Source organism: Podarcis erhardii, assembly GCF_964252035.2.
Source record: "Podarcis erhardii genome assembly, chromosome: 3".
NCBI classification, from domain to species: domain Eukaryota; kingdom Metazoa; phylum Chordata; class Lepidosauria; order Squamata; family Lacertidae; genus Podarcis; species Podarcis erhardii.
The window spans coordinates 55,029,003-55,047,766 of record NC_138507.1 but is presented as its reverse complement, the minus strand read 5'-3'; the positions used below and the strand labels follow the sequence as shown (position 1 = coordinate 55,047,766).

The 18,764-nt window shown below is 41.1% G+C and overlaps 1 protein-coding gene across 1 annotated transcript in view; it reads right to left on the bottom strand.

The window, feature by feature from the left end:
- SLC35F1 (solute carrier family 35 member F1) overlaps nt 1–18,764 on the bottom strand; it is a 202,676-nt gene that overhangs the window by 6,308 nt on the left and 177,604 nt on the right. Inside the window, exons 6-7 of the mRNA XM_081856223.1 lie at nt 15,601–15,653; nt 12,365–12,519 (exon numbers count right to left, since the gene is read on the bottom strand). Coding sequence (XP_081712349.1) covers nt 12,365–12,519; nt 15,601–15,653 — 208 coding nt within the window. The remainder of the gene's footprint in view (nt 1–12,364; nt 12,520–15,600; nt 15,654–18,764) is intronic.

Sequence of the window (18,764 nt, the reverse complement as noted above, 5' to 3'; positions counted from 1 at the left end):
CAGGTAATCAAGGCACAAAAGGAAAGAGGATGCACAATGTTCCCAAAAAATATTGCTTTGGAAACAAGTGCACAACAGAGGTTATGTGATTTCTATCAAGAGAAATCTGCATGGTGAAAAAACACATCAAAGATGAACCAAGGCTACAATCCTATGCAAGCTTATACAGGAGTGAGCGCCACTGAACAAAGTGCAGCGTGTGTGCGGAATTTATTTCTAAGACTATTCACATTCTTTGAAGTGGTAATACAAAAGCAATAAGTGACAAAGGACAAATATAGTGTGTGTGTGTGTGTGTGTGTGTGTGTGTGTGTGTGTGTGTGTGTATGATCTGAGCAGCAACAAAAACTACATTTTACCATATCCATTCAAGGACATTGAATGAAAACAGCATAAAAGCATCAAAAAAACCCCACACCTGAGCAGCATCAGGCTAAAAATTTGATGACACTCCAACTAAATACCAAGTCCAAATTTCTGGCACCAGCACAAAGTGAACTAAGCTACTGTGAATTAAGTGAGCTGAGCTGTTGGTTGAATTTTGAGCTCAGCACTTCTGCATCAGGTCCACCAGTTCCATAGCACGAATGAGTGCTATATTAAAAGAGCCATACAGGTACGGACTTGCTGTTATGCTGACGTTAAAGGGAAGTTTAAATGGGATTTCGAGCCACCTTTTCTCCACTCCATAAATAAAGTAAATAAGTAAGTAAGTAAGTAAGTAAGTAAAGTAAAGGGGAGCATACTTTGATATGTTATTCCATTCATTGGTCAAAAGAACTTTAAGAAGAATGAATTATTATATAAATAAAACTGAGGCCATTGTGAAAAGGACAAAAAAAGGGTAGGTGAGATTATCATTTTCCTCCAACACCTTTAAGTTAGGCATGGAGTAGAATAATAAACTAATAATACATGATGATAATCACAGCCCAATGTATTTTAATTTAACAAAGCAAGATTGCATGCTCAGAAACTCTTCTAGGAATATGACTCTTCATCAACAGGCTGCACTAGGTAGCCCACCAGAAATTGGTCACAGATCCATCAATTGACCACGATTCGAGCTTCAATCCACCCCACACCCAGACCCAGCATTAGGCACATAAAAAACTGAAAGGAGTCAACATATATACTGTACAAATAACTGAAGTATGAATAACCAAAGATAAACTGAAAGGAAAACTTGTTCAACTTCAGATAAAACAAAATTTTGGAGAGACAGCCTAAAACTTGTATTCAAGAATATGCGCCAATGATTGACAAGTGCAATTTATAAGCCATTACAAGGGATCCTCATGTAGTAATTTGAACAAGATTACTCATAGGTTCGTCCTCTGTTCATATAACCAAGTGACTTGGTTTTGCACAAAGAATGCCTTTTTTTCATTTTAGGAAAATGTTAAAAGTGCAGGATTGAAGTTATTAGGAGGGATATGCTTTGATAATCCTTCTGTGTTTCTTTAATCCTTTAAGAAAACAGTACTTAGTTTAATTCAAAAGGCATTTAAACCAACTGTTGATCCAGGGTAAGTAACATTTCTTCTGCTTGTTGCAAGAGCCTTCCTGAGCTACAGGATTCATCATGCTGTATGGCTTAATATAAATGCCTTGTTGCCTTGACAGCTGAAAATATCATGTCAAAGAGCAGTCAGTGCTGAACGGCAGCTTTCATGTGGCAATGGCCTCCATGATACGGTCTGAGATGAGACCTTCAGTACTGTGGCAATTAGGCTTGTTTAGACATTGTAGAACCAGATGGGCTTCTGTTATCTTGCTCCTGCTAGACTTATAAGTGATTGGTGGCTTGTTGGGTCATGACTGCTGCTCTTCATGTAAGATGAAAGTGTAAAAACCACTGAACTTACTTTCTCCTTTTATATGACTGCCTCGGGCAGTTGGCCAATATGTTTATTAAGGCTAACCAACTGTCCACACAATTGTGGAAAGCTACATAAAGCACTGGGAGGGGGGGGAGGTAGGACCAGAAATAGAAAATGCATAAAAAGTACAAAAAATAGGTTGGATGTTACAGCCATAAGACCAGCTTTTAGACTCAGTTCTAAGATGCAGACTGCAAACTGAGCCTCTGACAGGCACTATAGGGATTGGATTACACATTGAGGATTCTGGAACAGCAAAGCAGCAGTCGCTCAAAGTTGCTAAAAGAGTGGATTATTAGTCACCCCAGAGCATCCTCCTGGTCTATGGCTTTATTTGAGAGAGATAAAAATACTCGAATGTTCCATACATATTGGCAGTGCTGACGTAACGACAGTCAATGCTAAAGCAGTTATTAGCGGTCTTTGAGTGTCATAAAGGTGAAAGAGGTGGCAATTCAGGAACATTTCTACATAAAGCTTAATATTTATTCTGATTTATTCACTTTTTAATATTCTCTAGTGATTCAATTTATCAGACAGCAGTTGACAGGAGGGTTTTTTGGGGGGGATTTGCTTTGTTTGTGGGTGTAAAAAATTAATAAAGTGTCAGCTGCCAGTAGTAACTGATTCTGCATTGCTGTATTTGAATCATAGAATCATAGAGTTGGAAGAGACCACAAGGGCCACCGAGTTCAACCCCCTGCCAAGCAGGAAACACCATCAGAGCACTCCTGACATATGGTTGTCAAGCCTCTGCTTAAAGACCTCCAAAGAAGGAGACTCCACCACACTCCTTGGCAGCAAATTCCATTGTCGAACAGCTCTTACTGTCAGGAAGTTCTTCCTAATGTTTAGGTGGAATCTTCTTTCTTGTAGTTTGGAACCATTGCTCCGTGTCCGCTTCTCTGGAGCAGCAGAAAACAACCTTTCTCCCTCCTCTATGTGACATCCTTTTATATATTTGAACATGGCTATCATATCACCCCTTAACCTCCTCTTCTCCAGGCTAAACATGCCCAGCTCCCTTAGCCGTTCCTCATAAGGCATCGTTTCCAGGCCTTTGACCATTTTGGTTGCCCTCCTCTGGACACGTTCCAGTTTGTCAGTGTCTTTCTTGAACTGTGGTGCCCAGAACTGGACACAGTACTCCAGGTGAGGTCTGACCAGAGCAGAATACAGTGGCACTATTACTTCCCTTGATCTAGATGCTATACTCCTATTGATGCAGCCCAGAATTGCATTGGCTTTTTTAGCTGCCGTGTCACACTGTTGGCTCATGTCAAGTTTGTGGTCAACCAAGACTCCTAGATCCTTTTCACATGTACTGCTCTCAAGCCAGGTGTCACCCATCTTGTACAGTGGTGCCTCGCAAGACGAAATTAATTCGTTCCGCAAGTTTTTTCTTCTTGCAAGTTTTTCGTCTTGCGAAGCACGGTTTCCCATAGGAATGCATTGAAAATCAATCAATGCGTTCCTATGGAGACCGTCCGGGGACAGAGGGGAAGCGCCGCGTGCCTTCCCCTCTGTCCCTGGACCTGTTTAAAGCAAGGGGCGGCGGGGAGAAGATCGCTTCTCCCCGTTGCCGCCCCTTGGTTCAAAAGGGGTCCGGGGACAGAGGGGAAGGCGCGCGTGCCTTCCCCTCTGTCCCCGGAGATTGCAGGGCTGGCAACGGGGAGAAGTGATCTTCTCCCCGCCGCCCCTTGCTTCAAAAGAGGTCCGGGGACAGCAGGGAAGATGCGCTGCGCTTCCCCGCTATCCCCGGAGCTTGTGGGGCAAGCTTCGTTTTGCGAAGCAAGCCCATAGGGAAATGCGTCTTGCGAAGCGGCTAAGAAAACGAAAAACTCCTTCGTCTAGCGAGTTTTTCGTCTTCCGAGGCATTCGTCTTGAGGGGTACCACTGTATTTGTGCCTCTCATTTTTTTTGCCTAAGTGCAATACTTTACATTTCTCCCTGTTAAAATTCATCTTGTTTGTTTTGGCCCAGTTCTCTAATCTGTCAAGGTCGTTTTGAAGTGTGATCCTGTCCTCTGGGGTGTTAGCCACCCCTTCCAGTTTGGTGTCATCTGCAAATTTGATCAGGATGCCCTTGAGTCCATCATCCAAGTCGTTGATAAAGATGTTGAATAAGACCGGGCCCAAGACAGAACCCTGTGGCACCCCACTAGTCACTCTTCTCCAGGATGAAGAGGAACCATTGATGAGCACCCTTTGGGTTCGGTCAGTCAGCCAGTTACAAATCCACTGAGTGGTAGCATAGTCAAGTCCGCATTTTACCAGCTTCTTTACAAGAATATCATGGGGCACCTTGTCAAATGCCTTACTGAAATCAAGGTAGGCTACATGCACTGCGTTCCCTTCATCTACCAGGCTTGTAATTCTGTCAAAAAACAAGAGCAGGTTAGTCTGACATGACTTATTTTTCAGAAATCCATGCTGACTATTGGTGATCACAGCATTCCTTTCTAGGTGCTCACAGATTTGAAGCTAATGGCACTCAAAAGCAAAGCCACCATAAATGATAGAGCTTGGATCTGTTGTTTATTTCTTTGTCACTGAGCTTTTACAATGTCTGCATCTAGTATGACTTGCCAGAAAAAAATTATTTTTTATCTCCCTCATACAAAAGTATCTCATTCCCATACAGAGAGAAACAAATTATTTGCAGCTGCAAGCTCATTAACTTCAGTATGAGTTATTGCGTAAGTCACCTGGCAAGCCTGCAGTGCTGAGGTTTCTCTGAGGGTCTGCTATGCTTAGACGTTGTTTTGTACCAAAATATTCTACAGTCACTGGACCAAAGTAGCCACAATGAATGAGAGATGTTTTGAGCAAGTGCACAGTTTTTGTCACAGATCTGCTCTTCATCAGAGGCTTTGGGTTAAAAAAATGATGTTGCCCCCAAAAAGAAAATGTTTGCCGTTGAAAGCAGCTCCTTCCATAACTCATCTCATATCCCGACTGCATTTCACTGGTCTGGTCTGCATGACACAGGAAGCCAAACTATGGCTTATAGACGCACAAACCTTGGGTACAGCTCAGATTAGGGATCTTAACAACAAGACCTGTTTCAGGTGTCACACACACTAAGCCAAACTTTGGCTTAGTTTAGCACAACATAGCAGTAAAGAGGACCAGGAAGGAGGAAAGCAGTCCTGATCTGGGAGCCCTCCTGGTTTTGGTAAACGATAGTGTCATGCTAAGCAGGTCTATGAGTGTTCCCTGCCTCTGGCCAGTGGTATCAATGTGTCAGCAAGCAGGTAATGGGAAAGGTCTCTTCCCAAGATCCTAGAGAGTTACTGCCAGACAGAGCCAACAATACTGAGCTAGATAAACTAATTATCTGATCTGATCTAAGGCAGCTCCCTGTGTTCCTTATCCCTTTGCAGGGCAGAGTGCTTTCAAGGTTTCATGGAAGATCCATTTGCATAAAACAACTAAATAATTTGTCAGAGATGTCAGTGGTCTAAACATACAAGACTGCTGAACAGAGGTGTGCATCAACAAATGTGCATTAATAGGCAGACGAAATATACTGCACATGCATGGGTTGTAAAAGATTTTTGGTACAAATCTGGTTTTGTTCTCTGTAACATCTTTCTTCTGTTGGTGAACTCATCCCCACCTCACCCCCGTGTAACAATGAGAGCAAAAAAAAACATACACACACAAACCCAATTACCTATTGATTTTCAAAAGTAAAGTCCATTGTATATGCAATTATAAATCTCTAAGGTCTGATATACCACACTGCAGTGTCAAAGGGCAGAATGTGACTGTTGCCATTAATTCATTCTCATCAATCATATGCTTGGCTGGAAAAGTAAAGGGTAGACAGATAGAGACAAACAATCCAATTTACCAGAAAAAGCTACACTGGAGACGCTGCACCATGTTCTTGTGCTGATATATATAATTCTGAACCTTAGCTTCACAAGGACTTTTGCATTAAGACAGGGGTGACTTATGGATGCTGTTGGATGACAGTTCTCATCATCCCTGAGCACTGGCCATGTTCCCTGGGGCTGATGAGAGCTTGAGTCCAAGAGCATCTAGACAACCACAGGTTAGTCACTCTTGTTCTGAGGTTTCCCCATTCCCCTAAGCACACAGCAACTTGGGTCAATGCTTGAAATCAGAGCAGCTGAGCCAATGACACCACTTCTTGCAAGGAATCTAATATGCAGATTGTGATATCAGAGAAAAATTAAGCAAGGGCATCAAGAGAAGTGCAACAGGTAGAGAGACCCACAAGGATCAAATTGTTACTTCTAAATAACTAAATTTAGAATTTAGGCATAAACTGGATCAAACTCAGTACCATGATGGGATAGGTCTACTCTTGGTTCCTACACAGCGATCAAAAGGACATCCTGTTATAGCCTTAGCTGCCACCTCTGTTTCATAAAGGAAAGATGAAAATAATCTGAAGAGTGCATCTAATTCCCCTGGCTTGCAAACCCATTTTCTTTAAGACATGATGCTTAGAAGTTTGATTGGATTCCCTTCCTGCGTTCTGAATCGGTCTCTAATTGACTGAACACATTTCAAAGGCCTAGTTTGCATTTGTAGCTGAACAAGAGCATACACAGCACAATTTCACAGTCATGCTGAGCAGTAAATGAGACATCACTTTGAAAACATTATCAAAATTGTAAGGACCAAATGGCCAACAAAATAATCAAGTAGGAGCATCTGTATATATCTCAGATCCTTTCACAGTTTAAGTCACAGAGAGAGATGGATTCATACTAAGTTAGCCACACTTTAATCCCATTGAAATCAATGGGACTTGTGTTAGCGGTGACTAACCTCTCCCATTGGTTTCAATGCGATCAAAGTGTGACAAACTTAGTTTGGATCCAACCTGTAATCAGGACAAATAAGTGGAATAAGCAGAGCCCAGGAGTGAATAAAAGGCACATTGTCAGGATGCCTGCAGAACAAATGTGTACAGACATCCAAGGGAACCATGTGGTTACTGCAAGTTAAAGGAGAGGTGGCAAATGTGGCACAAGTTAAATGCAAAGTATAGGATAGTACCCCTTCATTGTTCACTATAGTAAATACTTGGCTCCCCGTGCTTGACTGTAGTTTACCTTTAGTCAATTTAGCTAGAAAACATCCAGCAGCATCTATGGGAGTGACTTGGTGACCACAAGTAGAGACCAGCCTTCTGCAACCTGGTACCTTCTAGGTTGTTTCCTAGGATTTTCACTGAAGTGTGAGAGGCAATACACTTCACAAATACTACAGCCTACAAAGTCCTAAACAACTTAGATCCAGGGTACCTTAGGGATCTCCTGAGCCCCTTTATCCCAGCTTGATCACTGAGATCATATTCAGGAGCGTGGTTGGTCATTCCCTGAGTTCACAAGGCTTATTTGATCAAAACAAGAAACGGAGACTTTAGCATCATCAATCATCATTCAGCTAGTGCCTTCTGTTTCCACTGCTAAAGCCAGCTGAAAACTTCTATTCCACCAGGCTTGTGCAGGCAATTAACAACACATCTTTCCACAATAGTTTTTTGATTTCAAAAATGTTATATGGTTTTTGTATTTTTTGTATATATTATTGTAAACCAATCCGATTTTTGTGTGTGAATGTGTATATAAAATAATTTTCTAAATGAATAAAATGAAGAAGCGAATGCCACATGCTTTGGGTATCAACACATAATTTTGTTCTATGGTAGCTTCTTAAGGAGAGAAAGTCTGATGTGTTTACACTTGCTAGGGATTTCCTCATTTTAATGTATAAATGTGCGTAGATACATGATGTCTACACATGATGAATGGCATGGGGCTGCTGCCAAAAACAGCCATCCCTGGCACTCCTCCTCTCTCTCCCGTGTCACACTGCAAGCTCCTCTTACCCATTGTGTGTGAGTAAAACAGTGTGATGGCATCACTGTATGAGGACCATAGCTCAAAATATTATGGTGGTGGGAGGGCAGAGAAATTAGATATAGGGCTGCTGTTTCCATCCATACTCACATGAACTTTGTAACATCTCATTCCCTCCCCGAGCAGCATCTGAAACCTTCATGGTGCTGTAATATTTTGTGGTGTTTATATTTCACCTGCTTGTGCATTCCTGTTATTTTCCCAACTATTTCATCTCCTTTCCTCAAATCATAAACTCTAGCTTTTTCCAGCTCCACATATTCCATTCAAATTGTGCAAATTACTATAATGTTGTAGTCCAACTAATGGCTGCATCTAAGATTAAACAGAATGAGTGATCTGGCCAGTGCAGAATAGAATTTATTGTAGTTGGCTTGCTGGTTTAATGACATAATACAGTGTGACTGAACCTGCTGGTGCAGAACACACTCAGTATGCATGGCTCTGCTACCAGAGAATGAGATGTAAACTGCTTATAGAACCTAGTGGGAATGTAATTTTCTTAGAAAAGCTAAAATTCAGCATTTGGCTTGCAAATGAAAAGAAAAAAAAAAAAGAATCTAAGGAGCCTAAATTAACATTGAGAAAAAATGGCAACTAACTTGATCAAGACCTCACATTAACACTGCTAGCAGATAAGCAATAAGTGCAGTGGCAAAGTTAAACGTTAATGTATGCTGCAGAAGGGGCAGTGGAACATAGGAAGCTGAGATAGATCACTGGGTCCATATAGCTCAGTATTGTCTACACTGAATGGCAGCAGCTCTCTGGGGTTTTTAGATGGGGGAACATTCCCAGCCCTACTTGAAGATGCTGAGGATTGAAGCTGGAACCTTCTGTATTCAAAGCAGATGCTCTACCGCAGAGCTAAAGCCATTCTCAAAGCTCTTTAGGTTGAATGTGAAACACTGACATAAATATATATCCTTAATTTGCCCCAGTTTATGTTGAGGCACTGGCTTGTTGGTATGTTCTTTCCATTCCCACCTCTATTCTTACTTTCTCTCTGGCTCCCAGAAGCTCTTCCCTTGCTCTGTGGGGAGAGGTAAACAACGAAACTGCAAAGCCCCGCAGAAATGTGAATAAAATATCCTGCCTGAACTGAAGGATTCTATGCATTACAGTAATGAGACACAACCATCCGAAGAAGGAAAACAACAGGGGATCACTGAAAACAGGACATGCCAGTATTTAGTCCATTAGGAATAATGAGTGACTTAAAGGCTAAAATGTGAAAGGCCATGAGAGAGAATGGAAACTATGTCCACGCTGGCCTTTTCAAACAGCTGTAGTCTAATTTCAGCAACCAAGTTCTGCATTTCTATGTGTGCTGCTGCTGCTGCTGCTTCAGTGGGAATGACATTTTAGTAGCTCCCCATGGTTTAGCCTCATGTCAAGGAGGAAGCCGTGGCTACCTCACACTCTCTTGACTTAAGGAAAAGAAAAATGAAGGTGCCTGCATTTGAAAAGAGCACCTTCCCTATTTGTGTCCCAAAGGACAGAAGTAGTTACTCTGAACAGTCTGCCCTGTCAACTTCTCAGGTTTTGCTCAAGGGATCCTGAGAATTACTGTTGGACTTTGCACTGGGAATCAAAAACACCTAATTACTGCTGATGAAGTGGGAATCCATCACTGGTACAGGCCTTTCCGATGGTAGTCCTAGCAAAAACCACATGTAAGCTTCTAGAGCAAATGCATATATTTGCTGTGGGGCAAGAAGATTGCTAATAGGCTGCCTTTGGTCATTTTAACTGAACTTTTGAGATCAATTAGTACGGATTTAAACCTCCACTACATGGAAGTTCATTGCACTCAATGAATTCTGAGCATCTAAAAAAAAAAAGTCTATGTCAAATGGCGCCCTCTCGATTGCATTTGTTGGATTAAACTCCTGCCATCTCCGACTCTTGGCTATGCTGGGTGAGGCTGATGGGAACTGAAGAGCAACAACATATGGAGAGCATGGCACTGGCTACTCCTGGCCTGTTTGGAACAGCTAACCACAAGTCATTATACTTTAATAATAAAAATGAAATAAACTCCCTACATATTAAACAGCCCATTGGAGCTGATTGCCAGTCATAAAGCCATATTGCTGATTTAACTGGAGCCCATCATGCCTGTACCAATATAGCCTACTATGGCTCTGGCATGTGAGGGGAACATAATAAATTTAAAACAAAAAACACCTCAGTTCCAAATGTCATCAAGACAACACAACCTCCTAATACAGGGAAGTGAAATCCTAACAAAACACATCCGGATGTTCCCTCTCCCTCCTCTTCCCTCCCCTCCATTTAATTTCCAAAGCTCTAAAGCTCAGTAAAGCTAGTTTCCTGCATTCCCTTTGATTTCCAGAGATTTACTGCTGTAGGTGCAATAAAGCTTTCAGATGATAAAAGTAGCAGCACAGGGGGAGGGGAAAATCACAACAGTTACTTGAAAGCCTTGTAAAAAATATGTTCTGCAAGAAGTACTAAAATGCTCAGATGATTCTAATTCAGCATAAAGTCATTTACTTTCCACTGAAGAGAGGCTTTTGCCCATTGGTCAATATGCTATAAAACAAAAGGGATTAGTGCAGCCAAGAAGGGTTGCAGCTGGGCTAAAAACAGAACAGGTGGAAAACATGCAGAGTATACCGACCTTAGCAGGATAATTAATATAGGTCATTTACGGCTAATGTGTTATGCTTCGTGGTTGGGGGGAGCTTAAAAGCTTGCCTTCCTCTTATAAATGACAAGGAAAACCCAAACAAAAATTACAGGGCTGCATTTATAGTCCGAAAGCCAAAATTATAAATTCTGATCAACAGGAAGCTGAAGTCAAATCAGATGAGCTGACATTATTCAGTACATGAGTTATTTATAACTTGTAAATGTCAAGTTAGTTTTGCACAAAGTAAGAGTTTTAGTCTGGAAGTTGTACCAGTAATTCAACAACTGGAGTACTGAAGTAGTGACCTATGTATGCAGTTGTATTTGCATAACTATGGTTTCTTTGGTCATTAAAGCATTATTTCTGAACTATGTTTACCTGAAAACCAGACTTTGAGAACTTGGTTTGAAAGCCATGCTTTATGTTTAACATTATTAAGACTTATATCTGCACAGAGCAAAGCCTGAAGGCAGTTCACCTGCTGTTCTAGACACTCCGCTTGCAAGGTATCAAGCAGGACTTATTAGTCTTGCCCTACATAAGGCTTCTAGAGGGAAGGGCACAGTTCCCCATATACCATGGTCACATTGTACATTTAGGACCTTAACCAGGGTTAAAGTAACAAACCATGGATAGTACTAACCATGGTTAAGCATCATGTCTACACTGGACCATTGTAAGCAGGTGTGCACATCCTGATACTGCTAATTATGCAAATAATGAACTGTTGATCTCAATTTCTTGCTTCCTTCAGCTGGTCAAATGCTGACTGTAGGATTTTTGTAACAACAACCTTTTACAAGCAAATAAAAGTTTTTAAATTTCATAATAAATACTGGGAGCATTCTATTTAGTTTCAGATTTTGAATGTTTTGGATACCTAGCTTCATTGGAACTTATATACAGTTTTTACTGATGTTAGTTGCTTTAGTTTTCAAATTGCATAGGTGGAGGATTAAATTTTAAAATAAATGAATAAGTGAAAAGTCTCATTACCTTCAATTCAGAGTTGGATAAATTCAAAGGTTTTTATTTTTAATTTTATTAGGGATAAGCCAAAATTACTCACTTTTTTGTTCACATTTTTGGGGTTCATTTTTGTTTGTCTGCTTGTCTGGGTTGAAGGCTCCAAAGAGCTGTATAATTTCCTGGTGACTTTTTTGTGGGGAGAGGAGCACTCCTGAGAAAATGTCTGCCTGCTCATTTATACTGACATTTATTGCTCTCACTCTCAATCAGCTTCATTTGTCCTTAGTGACACCATCATGTAATCAAATCTGACTAGCTATAGAGTGTTCCATATAACACAATCTGATTCACTATATACTATATGATCCCCGATTAGCCAAAATAACCCATGTGACAAATCCAGGAAGGAGAAAGGTGCTTCAGGTGAAGGAAAGAAATGGGACTGATACAGCATCAACCAGAAGAAAAAAGGAACTAAACACAGGAAGGAAGGAAGGAGAAAGAAGTGTATATTTGTACTGTGCTTTTCCAGAAATATTTCAGCCCCACTGAAATTGATTTTTTTAACCTGAAAATTGAAACAGGAGAATATTTGGCATATGTCTAATTCATATTCTAGTTATTCAGCTTTGCCCCCCCCCCCCGGGTCAGGGAAAGTTTGCCCCCACCTCCAGCAACTGCATAGATATTCTGTAATCCGCTGGTCTCAACTGAACAGAGACAGTCAGGAAGGATAGCGTCACACCTCCAAATGGGATGCAGCAGTTACAGAAGAAATTTTGTGTGTGATGGGCTATTCCTTTCCAACAAGACATGAAGTATATAAATTCTGGAGTGAAAGAAGTCTGGAGATATTGCCATTGTTTTTGCTGTATTGATTTTTCTGCATCACCAAGTTGCCTGCAAGAGAGCAATCAATTATTCAAATGCAAAGTCTGCTCCATTTACCTTGTAGTAGAAGAGAAAGAATCCACAGAAAAGGCTGTACAAGTCTGCTGTAAGCAGGGAGAGGTTGACTGCTGTAGCGCTAGTCTTCTTAATGACCACAGGCATGAAGCTGTAGAGGCCAAACATACAAGCACTAAAGCCAACATAGAGCAATCCTGAGAGGACAAAGAACCAGAAAAAGTGGAGTGGGTGGGGGAGAGAAAAACAACAACAGTTAGCATTGTCCTTCACAACTTTTCTAAAAGGCACATTTTCTGCTAAGAGGAAAGTTAAGAACCCCACACTACTTAGAAGAGGCTCAAGACTTCCTTTAGGATAATGATGCGATGTGAGATGAGAGGCGAGAGATAGCCCTATCAGCCTGCGAAGTTCTAAAATGAATATGGCTTGATTCCTTCCATTAAAAGTGGAAACCATTTAACTGTGTTAGGGACAGAGGTCCACAGCTATTACTGTTTCAAGGGCAGCAAGGCTACATTCTCCAATTCAATGGAAGGTTCATAACTGTGGCAGACTGCATGTGATTCATGAAGAAACAGTCTTCATTTAAAATTATCCTCAGGTAGCATGGTTGGGAAAGACATCTGCCTGAGAGCTTCTTACAGGTGTTTGAAGGGAAGAGACCAAGGGTCTAACTCAGCAAGGTGGTTTCTTGCATTCAGATATGTGTCCTTGGCTATGAAATAAATGTGTTGAATTTAAAATCTAAGAGAACATAGCTGTTGACACAGTCTTTATTAAAACCTTCCAGTTACTGCAATAACCAAAGTACAGTTCTGTATCAGATTCCAGAACCGTCTGTCATTGTCCTTCACAATTTGGGTATTCTTGAACAGGCAACTGAGCAAGTACAGCTGCTATGGTTGCACACTTTACAGCCAGCCAACAATGAGAATGATGTCTGTATAATTAGCAATATTTGCTACAAAATTGTTGCTTGTTGTTTCAATATGAAATCTATCTCAACATGGACAACATGGTGCCTTCCAGATGTGGTTGCACTCAAACTCTCATCAGACCTAGACAGCATGGCCAACAATCTAGAGGGCATCCCTGAGGCTTCTTTGTCTCCTTTTCTAGTTGTAAAACAGGGGTGGGGACCCTAAAGAGCTCAAGGGCTGCATTTTCTTCTGGACAACCTTCCAGGTCCCACACGCCAATGGTAGGTGGGGGCAGAGCAACTATTGCAAAGTTTACTTGTTCACCATAGATTAGTTTCCACACAGACTTGCCTTGTACACTGCTCTCCGTCTTCCATCCCAGAAAGCAAGAAGCATTCTCAGAGTTCAAGGCAAAAAGAACTCCAGAGAAATGCAAAGCAGGATTGGTTAGGGCTGTGGCCAGGCAGAGAAACCGGGAGAGAGGTGATAGACCCCATTTGGTCTCCAGGTCAGAGTTTCCCCATCGCTGCCACAGGATGGTAGTATGAACAAACCTGTCCCAATGCCTGTTTTGGTGAGCCATATGCCTTTGCAAAAGAAAAAGGGGATCCTGAGAGAAGCTGCTTTTGATGAGAGAATGATTTGGGGGGGATTACTGGAGCCACATGGTTTCTGGCTGAGATACCTCGACTGCTGCTGCTGTCAACTTAGCCAATAAATTTGTAAATTCACACCACAAAACACCCTTTCTTCCCCCTCTCACTAAAAGGGAAATGAGCCCCAGAAGGCTCTTAAAACACTCCACTGCTTGAAGAAAGAGCACGACCATCCTTTATATTGATTTGTTGCTTAGTTTCTGAGCCACACTGTCAAAACTACTAAGACTTCTTGTGGCAGAGCTTCATGGCAGATGTGCCTCTCTCTATTAAGGTTTTGCAATAATTAGAGGAAATGATGAGAGAAAGCCCAAGGGGAGCAACGGTTTACCATGTAGCTTATTATAACACCACTGCTCAGGGATTCCCTCTGTCACTAGTTGACTCTGACTGCTTTTTAACCTGCTGCTTTTGATGTTCATTTTGTAAGTAGGTTGAACAGGGAGTTGCTGATGCATTATCAGCACATTATTCTGCTTTTTGTTATAGGAGCACATTGGTGCTCAACTTGCCATTTGACGCTAGCCAGCATCCATATCTTCCTCTTAGATCATTCTGTCATTAGAAATAGGAAATCCCATCTTTATTGGAAGCATTGTACCTGAATGTCGATTCTTACGCGGAAAATTGTTTGCTTAGCAGTGCAGTGCCTTTCCCCATAAATTAATTCCTCTCATTCAGTTAAGTGCAAAAATGAAATCCAGTACAAATTTCATAGTGTGTGACACCTTCAATAGTGGAGACACTGCTCATGCGCCGTCTTGTTTTCTTTGAAGCAATTATAGGTTTACGACAGAAGTAAGATTTTGAGCAACTCGGATATCTAATGCTGGCTTTGTTTTCCTTCCTCTCATTGGTGGTGGCTGTGAAATGCTGCCTTTTCAAGTTAGCTTTTGGAACACTCCATCTTTTAATCTTTTAATGGAATTGTGATGCTTATACTTTATCGGATTTTTATTTTGCATTACACTTATACCCCACCTTTTCTTTCCTTTTATTTTATCATTGCAATAGCCTGTGAGATAGGTTAGGCTGAGAGACAGTGACTGGCCCAAGGTCCCCCAGTGAGCTTCATGGCTTAGTAGTCTTCCAGTTCCTATTATGACACACTAAGCCTTACATCACACTGGCTCTAATGGGCCATCATGCACTAATAGGTGGATTAGAGGGAAAACTGTAGATCCAGGGAGCCAGTAGTCCATGGGACTGGCCCAGCGAACCCAAGGAATGCCCCCCCCCCCTGGTTATGCAATGCAGTCACTTTCTCTTGGGCTAGCTGGAAACACTGGCCTAGGGCTCAGCCCTCATCTTCCCAGCATGAAAGTGTAAACAGGCTTCAGAATATCCTGTGCACCTCAGTCACTCCCTTCCGTTGAACTGACTGGCAGGAGCGAGCAGGTGAAGTGCAAAGGAGAAAACTCTTCTAAAGTTTCTGTTGCTATTCAGTGGTGGCGAGGGGCATTAAATTGCCCTTTGGCCATTTCACAGCTCAAATGGAAAAGAGTCAATGTTTCCAAGCCCTACAGTGCTTGCTCAATTCCAAACACTACTCCCTGTGAAGAGAATGTTACTAGGCATCTTGTTTCCAGTCTTGGGCAGGATGTTACAAACGCTGCCTGTTCAACAATGCAAGCACGCATCCAAAACATCGCTTCTTTTTTTCAACAGCAACCACTAAAGCAATAAGTTGCGCTCTTACCTATTTGCCAATCCCAGGGAACTTTTAACAACTCCTTGTGTTCCATTATGGCACTGAAAAAGAAGAAGAAGAAAAGTAAAGGTAAAATTTCATGATGGGAACTCACATTATTTCCAATTAGCTCCCGAAATGAAGACAAATAACTGAGGTTTAGAAATAGATTTGGGAGAACTCCTGCACAGGTTAAATGCTGTCAGGTCTGTTTAGTCAGCTCTGTCTTTATCCCTGCACATCTCTCAGTTTGAAAGGTAAATGGCACAGTAATAAGAGTCACTAACACACCAATGAGAGCTGCTTTAATGAAAATGGGCTATCTGCCTAAAGCTGCATATCCACACTGTATGATATACTGTACCGGCAACTATTCAGTGTATTAATATTTTTTGGAGCTAGCAAATAAAATATTAATGATGCATTTGTGTGCATTATATTCTCTTTTAAGCTCCTCTGTAGCCAATAAAAATCCAAATAAATCACAGGCAAGAACTGACTGACCACACAGGAAAGAATACCATGGAAGAGACATAGCATAATGCAAGGGTTCATCAAAACTGATGAAGCTGAGATGCGGTCAAGATTTCTCAGTGTACACCATATTTTGATAAGTTCATTAACACTAATGTAAAGTTGATCATAAGTCCTTCTATCAGGGAGACTTGCTTGGGACTAAGTTCCAGTGAACTCAGTGGCAACTTCTTTCTAGCCAACATGAATAGGATTAAATTCTGTTTCTAAAGGCTTGACAATCAGATGTTTTAGAAGATAATAGGCAATTTCTGCATATCTCCATTGTTACTGCCTTATTTGCCTAATTTACCAACAGTGGGTATTTCCATGCAAGTAAGCTAGCCCTGAAAACTGGGCGTCTCCATTGCCCTAAGACCCATGAGTATAGGGCAGTATATAAATTCAATTAATAGTAATAGTAATAGTAGTAGTAGTAGTAGTAGTAGTAGTAGTAGTAATAATAATAGTAATAATAATAATAAAAAATAAAGTAGCATTAACATCACACAGAGGCAGTATGACACCCAAGTTCCTGGGTGAAGGACTGAGCCTGTGGCTTATTTTGGGAACAAAGAAAGCAGACAGCTCACATGTGTAATAATAATAATAATAATAATAATAATAATAATAATAATAATAATAATAAAAAATTGTGTAGTGCTTGGGTGGGGGGAATATATTGCAATGTGCATTTTGTGGCTCTGTTTTTGTATGTGCATTTGACGATAAGTGATCTAAAAAACTGTTGCCATCTTGAAAAAATAGACGGAGTGAAATTGGTCAAAAGTAGAAGAGAAGCATTATGTATAGAGAGGTGTGAGAAGGACCCAGCAACAGCTGAGCACTAAATAGGTTTTAAAGCAGAAGAGCTTAGTATAAGAAGAATTCTTGGTGGTAGCAAATGTCTGGAGCAAATTGTTTCAAAGTACTGGCCAAGCTAAGAGGATAATCTGTTGTAAAAAGGAGAAGGTGGCCCCACGGCATCATTTTTCCTTTCATACTGTGCTATCTTGCATTAAAACATATGCATATGGTGCTGTGAAGGTGGAAGATACATTAAATGTTACGTATTGAACCCAAGTTTCATACTATCCTTGCTGGGTTAATTCAGTTCAGCACCAAAAATCCATATCGTTTTCCTACAGATGCTGGGAGAAAAGAGACAAACAGATGTATGTCTCATACATATTTATATATGCAGGATAATCTCATCATTTTATGCAAAGCATTAGATTAACAATACATCAGCAACAAATACAGCATAATTTTTATCCTGCTTCTCAGGATGAAGCTACCAAGAAAAAAGATTAAGCTGGAGGCAATGAAATCCTTTGGATTTGCCAATAAAATTCATCTTCCTCACACTAGTTTTTGCATAAAATATCTATTTTTCCTCAATCTGTTATTACCATGTAGAATTGTCTCAAGACAATGCCCAGACCAGATTCCATTTGATTCTAATCTTTCCTGGAAGTGAAAATAATCAGAATGGCAACTAATTTAGCAACATAATTCAGTGATGACTTGTACATTTTAATGATAAATTCCCTTGTCAGTCAAACTTTTAAAGCTGTCATTGTGCATGCATCCTCAGAAATCCTTGCCATTGAGCACAGGAGGTATTTATGCCAGGAAAAGACTGGTAATTGCTTATACACAGTAGCCAGCTTTCCTTGAGGAGTGAGTTTTTCTTAATATGAAGTAGCATTCTATGATGCTCCCCTCCTGTCTGACTCTTAAGTGGCAAAGTTCACTAATGACTAAAGCACATTGCCTTTTCAGCATGTCAGAGCTGTGTACATACTATAAGACACATTGAAGGCACACTTCCCCCCATAAAAAATTCTGGGCACTGTAGTTTGCTGGGAGTTGTAACTCTGTGAAGGAGAAACTACAGTGGCCAGAATTCTGTGAGGGGGGAAATGTGCTTCAATTGCGCTTTAAAGGTGCGGTGTGCACACAGCCTACATCAGTTCCAAGGCTACAGGGATTGCTCCTTTGGGCACTTTACTTTCCAAAGCTCGGATCCTATTTTATTTTCTGCAGAAAATATTATTTCTTCAGCTTGACAGGGAAAGCAGAGCATGACGTGCCCTTTGGGGCTGTCCAAGCACAGTATTGCTGCCTGTGGGCCAGTGCAGGTTTTGCAGAGTGCTGATTTAGAACATGACTGAAATCCATTAAGTTGAAATATTAACACTGACCAAGCAGAGGCTCAAGAGAAACAGTGGTAATAAAGAGCCATACTGTGCACAAAACCTGCCCAACCTTAGAAAATAAAAGGATTGCTGTTCCATATGTGTCAATAACAAGGAAGCTTGTGTTTGGTGGTCCAAAATGTTAAACAAAACACCAGTAAGGTCCCTAATATTCTGAAAGGCTTTGAAAGTCACAATGCATGCATTTAATAATATTAGTTAGGTATTCTTTATTCTTTATTAGTTAATTATTCTTTAGTTAGTTATTCTTTACTCTAGCCCAGTGGCGTAGCGTGGGGGGTGCAGGGGGGGCCAGCCGCACCGGGCGCAACATCTGGGGGTTAGGGTTAGGGGGCGCAAATCCACGGGTTAGGGGGCGCAAATTACCTGCCTTGCCCCAGGTGCTGACAACCCACGCTACGCCACTGCTCTAGCCAAGCTAGATGTCATTCTTGGTTG